Genomic DNA, 16,057 nt, shown 5'->3' with positions numbered 1-16,057 from the left:
AACAGGTTTTTCAGCCAGAGACGTATCTAACGAGGGGCCGGAGAGGTCTAAGCCCCCAGTTTTTTGAGTGACAGAAATTATTGAAGCCATTACTTACACACTTTCGAAAGTTTATAGTAAACTCACAATATATCTATCATAATCTGGGTTTTAGTTGCCCCTCCTCCAGTTTTAACCTTCTAGATTCGCCTCTGCTTCCAGCGAATTTGTGTCGTATTACACCTTGTGTAATCTTCAAGAGTTGCATTCCATTTTGAGTTACTCTAGTAACCTGGCCTGGAAAAAACTTACACGATTAGTTGAGCTTCAGGCAGTAATTACCTACCCTGGATGATATTCAGATTGTATTTACTTACATCGGATCCCTGGAAACGTTTCAAACTTTACCCAACTGACTAGAAACAACTTGAAATGAGAAATGATGCGGCCTCCACATATTGTAGAAGCATGGCGTGGAGCGTTGATCACAGTTGGTGCAAAAAGAAAACAGAGAAGATCGGCAAGGGGCGTTATTGGGACCAAATTAAACTACCGCTAATTTTATAAATTTTACAGTTTTTCTGTAATGTATTCAAAACAGTAAGTTAAGATAACGAAATATATGCGAAAACGTACTTAGATATGTATTAGGTCCATAAATTACCATATAGCATATATTCAAATAAAAAAGGCGAAATTTTGTCGCTGAAAAAGAAAGCTAGAAATACAAAGAGCCCCATTATCTTCAATAGCTTAGGGCTCCATCAAACCTAAATCCGGCACTGGTCACCTTCATTATTCTACTTCTGTTGGGGTGGGCGGATGGGTGGGCGAGACCATCCATCGGGTGGGCGGTCGCCCATCTTCGCCAACCCTTAACGCCGTCCCTGCACTGTTAAAAACTCAATGCAGTGAACTAATGAACTTTGGCAATATGTTCAGTCAGCCTTAAAAAAAAAAAAAAAAAAAAAAATCTGAATTTAATTATATTTAGGAACAAGTTGCATGTTGTCCTTTGACAAACATTTCAAAGATACGACCTCTATGTCCAATTTAGTGGTGTTGAAAATATCAGGTTGAAGAAGCTATGAACAAACATGACATTGTGAACTCTGGAGGAATGGGTTGACCATAAGTACGAAAATAGATAGTGATTTGCTTCAGAAAAAGGAATTACTTATCTTGACTCTCGAATTGTTATTCTATCTTGAGCTGCTGAATAAAACATTTCAAGGAATGACTGTTACCCTGTCAGAACTTAAGAAAATTGGGGAATTGATCTGAAGTGGAATATACTAAGTGACTTGCGTTCAAAAGAAATGTTTTCTGCGAATTTGCAAACCGTGGGAAAAAATTGAAGCACCCATCTTCTTCCGTTCCAAGACTGAAGAAACCACCGAATAAACTTACAGGGCCTTAACTTGTCTATGCATATAAAAGAGAGTAAATACTACGTCATGATTAATTGAGCTCTTCAGGAATTAAATACTAATAATGGAAAATGTGTTACTAACGGGGAAGAACTGCGATGATCTGAAGTTATATCCGGAAATTAACAAATTATCTTTAAATTTCGTGTTTAAGTTGTTCCCGAAAAAAAATGACAGTGTTATGAATACAGCCGCTGCTTTTCCTGGAAATAAGTCTTAAAGAAAGAAGTTCAGTTACAAATGTGGAGACACTTCTTCGACCGCTGTTGTCAGGTTTTATCGAATTCAAGTTGTAAAGAAGAAAGAAATTTCAATGGTCTTTGCGACCTGGTGTTCTACTATGATCCAGAAGAGACTAAATGATGTGGAAGATTTTTATACGCATCAAGACATTTTAGACGGTGTTAACAACAACAAAAAAAAAAAAAAAAAAAAGTTGCTGCAATTTTTGTTTCCATGAATGACAGAAGAAGGAGACAGTTTGATACTGTCACAGAAACGAGATGGATAACTTAGATGACTGCCGTTTGTTTTTTCGGCAAGTTTTCCATTGAATATATATCATTTTGACATGTGTAATATGTTTTTTTTTTTTTTTCCTTTTCAGGAAATCGAGCAGATTTATAGATTTGTTGTGGTAGGCCTTGGAGATTGTACGTATTTGTAGGAGGAAACCTAAGATTTTATTGCCGGGGTGATATTTTTATTTTTAGAACATACCGTTTTCATATACGAGTTTTTCCTCATACTGTTATCCAATATTTTGAATGTATTTCTTGTATTTCGGAAGGGAGGTCACATCTCCCAACCCTCCCCTGGATTTGCCTTGTATTGATATATGCTTATGAATAGCAGGTTTAGCACCAATGCACACATAATCATTGAAATTTCTTTATCACAGTAAACCAATAACTTACACATGTGAAATGTAGCATGTCTCAAATATTAAAAAGTTAATGACGCCTGTCATTATACGAACACAACTAGTTTTAAAATTTAAATTTAAATTGTAAAGAAAATGTTACCTTTTGTTTTGAAGTAATGTTCGTATGGCTTTCAATAGGTCCTCTTTGGTGAGATCTTCAAAAGGAATTTTGTCGCCAATTCCTGCGTCCACTGCTCTAATCATGTTGAGATCCTGGTCTGCGAAAATGGGAATGCCCAGAACACAGATGCCATGATATACAGCTTCTTGCAAACTGAAAAGTCCTCCATGAGTGATGAAAAGCTTAACATTAGGGTGACCTGCAAATGAAATGTTTACATTGTTTTAATGGAAACAACGCTTGATAAATTTTGTTATTTATAATAAGAAGTGGACGTATATACAGAGTGTTAATGAACTAGACTGACAAACTGTAAGTCCTGATTCCTTATTATCAAAATGAGAAAAATGTCCATATGGACCTGTGGGAAAAAGTACATAGCATTAGAGCTACTAGGGATGCTCTAAAGCGTGGGAGCAACACGCGTTAATTCGAACTCGAAAAACCGTGAAGTGGTGGTCCATATCAGCCTAAAGACACTTATATGCCGTCTAAAAGTTCATATTTCAGCAATGTGAAATGTTCGCGCAAGGAATTTCCTACAGGACGTAATTCCCAGACATGCTCCCAACAGAAATCTCAGATATACTCTGATTTAAAGGTGAATCCAGAGTAGGCAAAAGATAAATCTTGACAGCAGTGAATACGTAAAGTGTCGACGGGAAGTCGGAAATATTAAGGACGGACAATTGCACGATTTTTGTGTTCGGAATACTGCGTGCTGTGAGTATTGTTTCATGGTATATTTTTGGTTTTTACTCGTATAAGCATAAAACAATATCACAGCACGCGTTATTTCGAACACAGGAACTGGTAATCTCTAACAGTCCGAATTCAAGCAGACGCATTACGTAATCACTGCCGTTAAGGTTTACATTTTGTCTATTTGGATCAATCTTTTTAAGTAAGAGTATATTTGAGCTTGCTGTTAGGATCATGTTTTGGAATTATGCGCTGTAGGGAATTACTTATTACACATGCTCTAGTAACTCTAATGCTATGTACTTTTTCTCCTAAGTCCATATGTACTATTTTTCTAATTTTGATGTGACCAATCACTTGTGTTACGGTTTGTCGATATAGTTCATTAAAACCTTGTATGTCGTAGTTCGTTGACATTAATCTTAGCACATAATAAAATGAATTGAACGATGTTCAAGCCATCATGATGTTATTTTTAAAAATGTAGAAATGTGTTTTAAAAATCCGTAAATTCATTGGCTAATCATTTAGTGACGGGTGTAGCGCATAATCACAAGGTCAATTGCTCTGTTGAGGACCTTTGTGGTAAATAAACACATCTGAAAGGAGAGGTCGATGTGGTTTATAAGCCACACTTGCATTTAATTTATGAAATCACTTATTCTATTTATTGAAATACAATAAAAACTCAGTTTAAACTTTTCCTTTTTGCATCTCTATAGAAAGACTGATTTAACTAACTGACAGCAAAAAGTTGATTTCAGCAAATGTGCATGTTTACGTCCTTATCCAGCTCTCCTTTGAAACTTTGGAGTATAGATAACAAACTACGATATGTCCGCAAAAGAGAGTCATGAATATCACTAAATTTTAAGGGGGAAGTGGAAAATATAATAAGAATTGTAATTTACTCGAGGAAAGTGAGTTTAAATAAACACCTATCCGAGGTAGGGGTCATTGGAAGTAAGAATCATTAAATATGTTTAAAAGTGGTAGACTATTATTTTTGGGCAGAGGACATCGAACCAGGAGAATTTTGAGGACTATGAGGCAGAAAATAGAATCTCGATCCGAAATGTGTCGACGGGCAGTGTGAAGTTTTTCAGGAATATGAGATGCAATTAAGATTAAAAATAAATGACAAAATGGTACACTAAAGTTACATTGTATTTTACACACGTATATTTACATTCTCTTGGCGATAATCTTCATTTATTGCAAACGGGATATGTTATTCTTGAGAGGGGAATTTTATCATCACTTTCATGATTATTCGCAAGTGCAGAAGAGTATTTTCAATTTTCAATTTTTTTGAAAAGGTGATTTCGTATTGCATAAAAAAATACGAGGAGCGTTCAAGTAGATCCAGGATCAAAAAATATCAAGAAGTGTAGACTGCATGTGTATTTCCACATTAACCCCTGATGCAGTTATACGTTAATCCTACAACGATAACGTTGTATGTAACATTAGCAATCTGTGCCTATTTACAGAAAGGGATCAGAGGCGAATCATGTGAGCAGTATAATATATAAAGAAAAAGAAAGACATATAGAGATTTCGGGATATTATTTGTGTAATCGGTAACTAAAATGAGAGTTGTTGTTACTATAGCAACATCGTAAATAAATGTACATGTAAGTAGTAGACATTTTGATGAGTAAATAAGTGTGTGTATAAAGGTCTAGATATTTTGTTGAGTGTGCCGAAAAGTTAATTATGTACACGTCGCATGGTCAAATATTAAAAATCAGTTAAGAAAGTGTTAAACGCGTTGAATTATTTTGAAGATTAACTTAAATATACGAACCAGGCCCTTACAAAAATGGGTGCCTCACCACGGGAGTTATATAAGTGTCGTTTCGAAGGTTAGTAAAAACGGCAAGTTTTCAGCGCGACCTTAATATTACTATATTGCGAAGTGGAAAAGTAATTAAGCGAAATATGGCAATGTGTATGGAAAGTAATAATATGATTGGTGAACAGAGTGTATATCCTGAATTGACTCCGAGTGACAACTTGGCTGACATTCTAAAAGACTTGGCCCAATAGATAAGAAACCAGTCCGAGCAAATGAAGAACCAATCCGAGCAAATCAAGGACCAAGTACGAAAAGGTGATGAGTTGGCGCAACAAATAAGAAACCAGTCCGAGCAAATTCAAGAAAAATTGGACCAGCAAATTCAACATGTGGATGAAAAATTGAATCAGAAATTAACTCAGTTAGCCAACGACTTTGATGAAAAAATAGTGAAATTGAATCAATGTAATGAAGACCGATGGGAGCATGTTCAACATCAGTTAAACCAGATGAACCTACATGTGGTGGAAAAATTCGAGAAGTACGAAGAGAAAATAGAAAAGGTTGTACAAAGGAGCACAGAAATGCAAGAATCCATGGATGCAGTGTTGCCAACAAGTTGATACGAAAAGTCGCTAAATGGAAGATGAAATCACTCCAATTTTCGTTGAAAAGTCGCTAAAAATTATTCGTGGCATTTCATCTCTCTCGTGGCATTATTCATGGTATATATATATATATATATATATATATATATATATATATATATATATATATATATATATATATATATATTATCATGCCATACTTCAACATACATGCCTTACTTTCAATTCAACATATATTTTTTACTTTATGCTCAATTTCATTTCAACGAAATCTAAAATGAGTTTAGAAACCGAAAAAAGTAAAAATCTACAAAACATCTTACATTCACTTCTCTTTTACTTTCGCTTCTACAGATTATCAGCTTCCTATCGGTAATATATTAGTTGTGCTTCTAAACGGAAGCTCCGCAAATTAAAGGGCATTAAAAGTTGGAGTTGGTCACCGTTAGAGGCAACAGATAACTACAATCAAAGCGGGAATATGGAGATAAATGCTACGTCCTTTGCCAGTTCGTCAACATTTGCGTTATTTCAAATAAGCAAAAGGAAAATAAACATATAGCCTATCTGAACTTATGCGAGCTAATAGTACTTGATTAGAGAATAAGTTGTTCGGAATACAAAAGTCGCTAGATTTGTAAGAAAGTCGCCAAATTGTCATTCAAAAATCACCAAAAAAGTCGCTAATCGGAAAAATATATTTTTTTCGCTGTCCTGGAAGTCGAATCCCCTAGATTTAGCGACTTTTCCCCCAAATTGGCAACGCTGCATGGATGTTTTAGAATCAACAATTAATGCCCATGAAAACCACATTAAAGTACTGCGAGATGAAGTAAATTTCATAAAGGAAAGGTGTATTCCCGGTACTTCTTTCCAGGATACCGAAGGCACGAGTCATCCTATAGCCACAGGTTGGGTACCTGATCATCTTCCCAGAACAACATTGGAATTTGATGGGTCTTCGAGTGGTGCAGAGAGTAGTGACAGAGAAGAACGAGTGAGGCAAACATCCAGACGCAAACACATTTCCAGTAGAGGTATGAAGACATCCACAGGTAAACAGTTGCGGTTGAGCGAAGTTAAGTCGCTCACAAAGTTTAGTGGCGTGCCAGGAGATATACCCGCTAGGGCATTTCTCGAAAAAATTCAAGATGAATGCGAGCTTATGGGTGTAAATGAGTCTCAATTCTTAAAATTATTACCGCATATCTTGTTGCCACCTTGCTTAACATGGTTTAAAGCTATTAGAGGTAGTGTTCATACGTATTTAGATTTTAAGAATGCTCTTTTGTCAAATTATGAAAACGATTTTATGGTAGCAAATAGAGATGCTGTTTTGCGAACGAACCACTACAATCCAGTTACACCGTAGTATTACTAAATTTGTAGTATCGACATATCATGAGCTAAGATCATTAAATCCGAACCATCCGGAATCCCGAATTATAGCTTCAATTAGGATCTTATTGCCATTTAGACTACAACAGTTGTTAATGTCGACTCAGTGCATTAACTTCAATCATTTAATTATGCTCATTCAGAGTTATGAGAGTCAATCTGCAATTCAGGATAACAAGAAGATGCATGATAGAGGTCAGGGTAATTATGTACGTAATCAAACACAATATGCTCCTGTTCGTAATGTAGATATACAACCTGAAAATGATTCCAATGTTCGTAGTTTCAATAATAGAATGAGTAGTTTTAATGGTATCGGAAATCAAACACAACCTAACCATAGAAATGGAGCTAGGAATTTCAGAAATAACAACAGGAATTTCAGTAGGAGTAATAATTATTGCCGATCTTCACAAAATCAATTTGCAGATGGCAGGAATTTTGTAAACAGGAATCAAAATATGGTATCATCCTATGAAAGACAAGCACGTACACAAGATTGTGCTATACAATGTTCCTTAAATGAACCCTTCGAACATATAACTTGAACTGACAAAAAGGCGTCCGATAGATTTGTATTAATTTGACCTTTGCTTACGTCCATGGTTATTATGTTCTTTGTTCGATTTATTATTATAATGTATGCTAAGTAATGTAATTATGTTTGTGATTCATGTCTTTTGCAAAGTTATGTCATAATTACTTATTTGAATATTATGAATATTTAAAAATAAAAGATCATAATTTTAATGTAAACTTATGAAAGTAATGACAGATATATCAAATAGATGCACCTTATTATATGGAAAGAGTAAGAATAATGAATATCGAATATCTTAATTTTTCAAGGTTTATTAATGTATTAAATGATGACCAACAATGCGTTTATATGTTCCAACTTTGTTGACTTCTGATCCTATCAATATTTAATATTATGAAGATCTTTGTTTGTAAATAATATTGTTTGTATATGAAGGAATAGTTAATTTGTACCCTAGAAGGAAACTACCAGTTAGGTTTAATTTTTGAATAGCCTTACTTATGATAATTGTAATTCGTCGTTATTAATATTGAGATATATTGACAAATATAAAAATGTGTAATGTTATAATATATTATATATAAATGGAAAAGTAGAATATTTGTATTAAACAGGATATTATATATATGAGGGCTATTCAAGAGGTAAATGTTTCATGATATCTAACCCAGGGTTCTTTCCTTCATAGTAAAACTATTAGGGAAGTCCCGTTCGAGGCGACATCTACAACGATAACGTTGTATGTAACATTAGCAATCTGTGCCTATTTACAGAAAGGGATCAGAGGCGAATCATATGAGCAGTATAATATATAAAGAAAAAGAAAGACATATAGAGATTTCGGGATATTATTTGTGTAATCGGTAACTAAAATGAGAGTTGTTACTATAGCAACATCATAAATAAATGTACATGTACGTAGACATCTTGATGAGTAAATAAGTGTGTGTATAAAGGTCTAGATATTTTGTTGAGTGTGCCGAAAAGTTAATTATGTACACTTCGCATGGTCAAATATTAAAAATCAGTTAAGAAAGTGTTAAACGCGTTGAATTATTTTGAAGATTAACTTAAATATACGAACCCTTACAATCCCAGTCTTTAATTAATCTCAAAGATCCCCAAACCCCATTTTTTAAGTACACGTGTATAAAAATTACATAAACACATTTTACGAAACAGATTACACCAAATTGTCTATTATGAATTATATTATGTTTTGAATGATTATAATTTTTTTGATTAAATATTTTCTGAAAATGTAGGAATAAAAATTTATAGATTTATTTAGATTTATAGCTTTTAGTTTAGACAAATTGTCATCAGATTTAACAATAGAACAATATTTCTACTCTGATCAAAAACAATTTAAACTCGTAATAAGAAAAGGTGTTTATTCATACGATTATATTGATGAATGGTGTAAGTTTAAAAAAATAAAAAATACTACCAAAAGAAGCATTCTTCAACAAACTTAATAGCAGAAAATAATGGCAAAGACTATGAACATGGACAAACGATTTAGGATAAATCTAAGAGTAAAAAATATGGGACAATAGCATGACTTGTATTTAAAACGGACATGTGTTATCACTAGTGGGTGTGTCAAAAAGTTTAGAGAAACATGTATAAAAGCTTATGGACTTAATTTTGCTCGGTATACGACCACTCCAAGTTTAGTTTGGACTTCAATGTTAAAAAGGACAAATATACGAATAGAATTAGAACTATTAAGTGATTAGGATATGGTTTTGATAATAGAGAAAAGTATAAAAGAGAAATTAGTCAATGTTCAAATATATTAATATATGTAAAGGCAAATAATAAATATATGGAATCTTATAACGAAAATTCTTGCCTGATGTATTTAGACGTGAATAATTTATATGGATGGACGATGAATCACTGTGCCATATAAAGAATTAAATAGTTAAACGGCGAAGAAATAGAAATAATAAATTTCACAAATATACCTGACAATTACTATTGGTTATATATTAGAAGTAGACCTTTAATATCCAAAATATGCATGACCATGATCAGCTTCTCGACATATGTGTCCTGGTTCAAAACAATCTAAGCTATGAACAATTATGTATGATAAAGAGAAATATGTGATTCAATGTCGAAACTTAAGGGAATGTTTTTCATTTAGATTAAAATTGAAGAAAATACGTCGAATAATATAATTTAAACAGTCAGATTGCTTAAAGAATTATACCGAACTAAACACAAAAATGAGGACAAAAGCAAGACCGTTCTTCCTCCGCACACGAATATACAGGGTGTGATTGAAAAGTACCGGAACCTTTCCCGTCGCGCGGCTCCCTGGCGTTCGAAAAATGTGAGGGGTGGGGGAAAATGTGCGCGGGACCTTCCTCTTTCAAGCGGAACTTGGCCCAGTGCGCTGCGAGCAGCGGTTGAGAAAGCATCGCTGTCCGCGTGAACGTCGTTTTGGTCGTCGGTCACGTTTTTTGAGCGCCGAAAATGGAGTAAAAAAGACGTTCACCGAGGGGTCGTACTCGTAGCACTATGTTTCATCACCACTGATCACACTGTCTAATAACTCTTCGTCGGCTTCCACACAATCCAGCACTTCACGACTCATTTTCACTCGCAGTTCTTTTTGTTCCTCGGTCAACACCTTGGGGATTAGTTTGGCGCACACCTTCCGCATGTTCAATTCTTCAGTCACAATTTTTTGCACTGCATAGTATGTCAAATTAAGCTCTTCGCTGATCTCCCGTAGGGTTGTCCGACGGTCCAAGTTCAGGTATTCGCGAAGTCGGTCGACGTTTTCATCGGTTTTCGACGTCGACGGCCTCCCAGAGCGTGGTTCGTCATCGGCGTCCTCCCGGCCTTCCCTGAAGGCCTTGTGCCACTCAAAGATCCGAGTACGGGACATCACATCTTCCCCAAAGGCTTCCTTGAGCAGGTCCTGGGTCTCGGTGAACGTCTTTTTTAGTTTGACACAAAACTCGATGGCGTAGCGTTGGTCAATCCTTGACTCCATTTTCGGCGCTCAAAAAACGTGACCGACGACCAAAACGACGTTCGCGCGGACAGCGATGCTTTCTCAACCGCTGCTCGCAGCGCACTGGGCCAACTTCCGCTTGAAAGAGGAAGGTCCCGCGCACATTTTCCCCCACCCCTGACATTTTTCGAACGCCAGGGAGCCGCGCGGCGGGAAAAGTTCCGGTAATTTTCAATCACACCCTGTACTGTACAATGAACAGCCTTATGTAACGATAACCTTGCGTTCTTGGCGTAGTTTTAAAAACGGCCGTATTAAATACGATTATTTATGGATTGGTCCAATAACTATATAAATAAATAAAACATTTCTTGCTTACATGTAGTTCTTAATTACTCCTTCTTAGGTATCATGTTTGTATCTTCATTACATGGGCTGTCAGTTGTACAGTACCAATGTAGACTTTAGTATTTGAGAGCACATACAATATAATTAATATATTTTAGTTTCTCTATTAATAACTTTATTTACAAATTACATTTTATATCCCTCACTCGCGATAATAAAGTCTGATATGACATTTATTGTGAGTTTTTCTACGTTTTGAACAAGTTTTGATCAGTCTTGCAGCATCAAAACTTAAAAAATTAATAGAGTATTGCTTATTTTCGAAAGATTATTCAATTAGTTAATAAATTGTCTTTAACTTACCTAAAATATCTTGCTGTGGCAACCACTTCCCCAATTTAACATTCTTGGGTTGTCCTGGCAATGAATCAGACTCCCACTTCCACAGAATTCTTTGAGGTAATTCGGAAAACACTTCTAAAAATATGTGCCTTTTATGTGCAGGCATTTTGTCACTACGTGCATTACTTCCCAAGCTGAAGAAAATCGCACCATCCTTAGCTTCATCCAAAAATTTCTGTAAGTCCTTTTTTTTGTACATATAAAAGAAAACAAAGTGAAATGTCAATTGTGAAGAACAAAGAAACAAATCGAAAAAAGAAACAAAGAAAAGTATTTGTGTAAAATTAACTGATACTTTGATCAGTCAACTTCATTCGGGACAAGTAAAACAAAGGAATGAATGCAAATAATTGATTAATATAACTCTTGGAAGCATTTCTGTTCCATCGTAAATGCACACTGGGACACGTTTTGATCCACTTTTATTTTTTTTTTTAATGTACAGGTTGATATTTAAAAATTCGGTTATCGATAATGCAGTTCGTTCAGATTTCCAGCATGGATATCGGAGTATATTTTCAAATTTGGTGCGCCACTATTTTCTGGAGGCGCCGTTTATGTTTTGATACCTTCATAGCCAATAATCAGTTGTTGAATCTTGCTGATTAAAATTACCTACTATCTGGCATACGTAGTCCTTTCTTCTCATTTTATCATTTATTTGCTACTGTATAGCTCATTATGTATAACTCTACTAGTTGAATTAAAATTCTGTAGAACAGTTTTATTTAGTTAGGGAAATTCAAATTTCATTTGCTTTGCAGTTAGTGATCAATTTTCTTTCTTTAAGGGACTGTTTTTATTAGATACATAGGTGTACAGCACATGCAATCATCCCAAATCCTGCAGTTTCGAGTTTGGTACTCCTTAAGTCCGGAGGTTGCCAAATTCGTAATTCTACGTGTAATTTTGTCAGATTTTATAATTTTGCTGAAGAAAATTCGTGTGTAGATTTTAATATACCATTTTCTCACCATCAATACGTATGTTGCGAAAAGAATAAAATTCTACATGAGCCATAAGCACTTTTCATATTTCGGGTCTTTTAAGCCTTTTTGAATAAAAAAGTCGCAACACTTTAACTACATTGAAGTTGTAATTTATTATGAAGCATCAATACGTAATAGAATTCTTTATGGAGTTTCCAATTATCAATATCATGAACTTTAATATGTTCATTAATCTTCTGTCAGTACAGGGGGCGCGGTGGCTCAGTGGTAGAGAGTTTACCTCCGGTGTTTGGGGTCCTTGGTTCGATCCCAGCTCGCGCTTTGTGACTTTGTGATGGACAAACAACCCGTGCTCGTGGGTTTTCTTGGGGTTCTCCCGTTTCCTCCCACTTTCTTCATTCCACCATTTCAATCATTTCTCATCATCACCGTCTCCTTTAGCCTAACCGGCATAACCGTGGGTCGTAAAACTTAAAGATTTCATTTCATTTTTTCTGGCAGTACAACTGCATAACGTAGACTATCTCACTGCGAGCGGCCATTCGTTCATTACTTCTGCCCCGACTGTTCGTTCTGTGCTTCGTTTGTTACTGATAAAGCCAGACCCTGTTAACACCAATGCTCGATAGGTAAGTTGTTACGTCTATAATTTTAAAGCAAAAGATCGTTTGACTCAATCACAGTAAACTTTTCTCACATTCGTGTGGATGTGTCAGTTTCCTTTTTACACAGAGCCACAACTAAGTGGAGAAGAAGACGGAATATGCTACCCTGGCGCCGAGTTATTCAAATTTTGAAGTCAATAAAAAGAGTATTAAATTAAAAGTTGAAACACTAAGAAAAATTATGTAATACACCTTGTGAAAGATTTTGTCGTTGAACACCATAAGAACTCAGAGTTCCTTATTTCAAGAAATATTACTTGGCGGCTGCAGAGATAATTTGTGTAATAACGCTATAATTACATTGTTCTTGTATACGCGGTACTTTTAATACTTAATCCTGAATTTACCTCTTCACTCCAGCTTCTTAATTTCCAGTATTCTATATAATTTCTTTTTGAACCACAGAGGAAAATTGATCATTCTACTCTTACTTTACAGGCTTAGTGCCCCCTCTCCTTAACTACTATAGGTTAGTAGGCTAGAATGAGCGTTCTGGTACTACAAGATAAAATAACACACTACTATTTAGTTCATTTGTCCATTCATCTTTTTAAATGTACAAATTTACTGTTATTAAATGCTGCAGTATGAGATTGGTTTTTGTTCTTACTGACAAGAGACCATTCCGATTTGAATTCAAATGCTGGAAATGATTGCTAGCATTGAATTCAGCACCAAAAGAAATAGAAAAAAGAGGATGTTTATTAACAGACCGTATACGAGGTGGGAGATAAATGAGTACAAAGTTCGAAGATAGAACAGAGATAATGTCTAGAAATGCCATGTTAATTTAGAAACGAGTAGGGGAATTGAGATCAAATGTTAGATATAAGGAATGCATATGTTCTGTTGCGCAGGCTAAGGACGAGGCTTTCAGATAGTGATACGTTTGTTCGAATGCAGCCAACAAGAGGGAAGTAGAGACAAAAAGGGAATTTTTCCAAAATTTCCTCCTAAAATCGGGAATTAATTAGTTTTGACTGGCAATACTGCTACCAGACAGACCGAAACTATTTTAAAATAAACATTGGTACATCATTAATATGTCCTACAAGTATCATGGCGATATTTAAGAAACAAAGCTTCTAATTAGAAAAAATAGTTTACGGTAAACAGAAAAGTAGGAAAAATTGGAAAAATCAAGGGTTAGAATCTAAACATAAATTTTTCGTACGCCCCCTAATTAAACCAATGTAACGATCTGTACCCGCTTTTGTTCAGTAAGGAACAATGTTCGACTGGCGTAAGTTGACTTGCTCTCGGACGTATAGGTACGTAAAAACAAAAATTTCGAAAATTTCGAATTTTTTGTCCAAATTTAGGGAAATTTTAATTTAGGAAAATTTAGGAAAATTTGACTTCCCGATATGTTAATAAGTGTCCACGCAGGAGCGGATTAAAAAAGTGACACACCCGTGTGTACTACTGTGGCCACCTGGGTCCGAAAGGGTTAAGCAACTTTGCTAGCAAAAATCGAATTCATGACGCATTTCAATGTTCTGAGAGCACTGTTTTAATAAAAATATGTACTATAATAATAAAAGACTTTTAGAAATAAATATTTTCTTAATATGCACCTTACACTTTTAAAGAAAAAATGGGTGAATTTTCACTCAGTCTAGTATTGAATACACTATATAGAAATCTGTCACAGTTTTCTCAAACGTACTGTTTCTCCTATTGTCAAAAAAATGTATTTGAATAAATGTCGAAATAAATTAAATACACACAATGAAAACTTATTGAAATACTTGTTTCAGTTTTATAAACATTTTGGGTAAAGCATAAAAGTTCTATTATTAGCGAACAGACAAATGCTAACTAATGTTTTTGTGTTGAAAGTGAGATTTTAGTTCCTGTATATTTTAAACAGTTCCCTTTGACCTTATTTACCAAAAAATTGTTCGTGAGTAGCATAAATATATCTATCTTAAAATATAATTATTAGCTTCAAACACAGTAAATCGTACCTAGAGAAAAAATAAACAAAAAAATCTGGGTGAATTTTCACCCAGTCTAGTATTAGAAGACAAAAATAAATAAGTCTAGTAATCTAGGGTTAAATGAATAAATAGCATTTTCATTCAATCAGTGTGCATGAGTGATTAGCGTTCTTGCCCAACACTTGGCCTCAAATCTAGCAGCTGACCACTGCAAGTATGTATATAATACGAGGCAAATTATGACTGGCGCGAAAAGGAGCTGAAGATTCAAGTTTCACTACGTGAATGCCAGGATGGTACCTTTAACATAAGCCCTGGACAATGTCCTTCGTATAATCTCTTCCCGTTATCTACTGATAATTCTTCCTACGACAACTACTAATAACTAATAATGTATAGTTTTCTTACCTGTGGAAGCTTTCCTGCAGGCTTCAGATGGAGTCCTCCAACCTCAATGACACTTGGAACTAGAGGTCTTGGATAATTTAGGGCTACTTGAGAGTTAATAAATAGAATACTAATATTTTTCTCAATTTCCTTGATTGACGGAATGTTATCTCCAAAAAACCGTCTCATAATGGCATCTTTTGAGGGAAGGAAGAAAATTTCTCTTAAGACCTTCACGGAGAGTCCAGAAAATGTATTGATTACACGTTGAGTGAAAGTCATTCGATCTGAGAATGGCAACATAGCGTTGGGTACGTACGCATAAGGTTCAGGGTTACCAGTAATATCATTCAACCACAAGAGAGCAGTATTTGGTGATAAACCAATTATAGGCACTTGTAATCTGTATGCAATTCCCAAGAAACATTCATTAAAAACCATACTGTGTATCACTAAATCAAATTTTTCTTGTCCACTAATTAGTTTTCGAAGTTCCGGCATTTGGAGTCCGTTTTCACAAATTCTTGTAGAAGTGGAGTGAACGTTTTCGAGCATCTTTGACATGGACATATTTTTCATGTCAAACGGATCAAAATTCCCTTCACTTACGTCTTCCTGCATGAATGGGATGAAGATTTCCGTTTGGTTTGGGACAGGCTTCTGCAGTGGGTATGGAGTGAGAACAACCACTTCGTGGCCCCTTCTGCCCAACTCTGATGTCAATGCATAGTACATGTGAGTGTGACTTCGGCTTGCGAAAGGAAACACTGCAAGAATTTTATAACTATTGACGATACTAGTCCCATGTAATAGGCATACAAGAACAAGAATTAAGACGAAACCACATTTTTCCATGTTTTATCTGAAATAAAAGAAAAAAATG

General features: G+C 35.1%; 1 protein-coding gene across 3 annotated transcripts in view; it reads right to left on the bottom strand.

Moving 5' to 3' along the window:
• The window catches only part of LOC145664256 (UDP-glycosyltransferase UGT5-like), a 59,946-nt gene that overhangs the window by 10,615 nt on the left and 33,274 nt on the right, over window positions 1–16,057 (bottom strand). For all 3 annotated transcript variants that reach the window (XM_081730760.1, XM_081730762.1, XM_081730761.1), the window contains exons 2-4: window positions 15,196–16,036; window positions 11,191–11,413; window positions 2,435–2,654 (exon numbers count right to left, since the gene is read on the bottom strand). In XM_081730760.1, coding sequence (XP_081586886.1) covers window positions 2,435–2,654; window positions 11,191–11,413; window positions 15,196–16,029 — 1,277 coding nt within the window. In that variant the 5' untranslated portion in view covers window positions 16,030–16,036. The remainder of the gene's footprint in view (window positions 1–2,434; window positions 2,655–11,190; window positions 11,414–15,195; window positions 16,037–16,057) is intronic.

This window comes from Thermobia domestica, chromosome 11 (genome assembly GCF_964235325.1).
Source record: "Thermobia domestica chromosome 11, izTheDome1.hap1.1, whole genome shotgun sequence".
Classification (NCBI taxonomy): domain Eukaryota; kingdom Metazoa; phylum Arthropoda; class Insecta; order Zygentoma; family Lepismatidae; genus Thermobia; species Thermobia domestica.
This window is presented reverse-complemented; position numbering and strand designations above follow the sequence as displayed.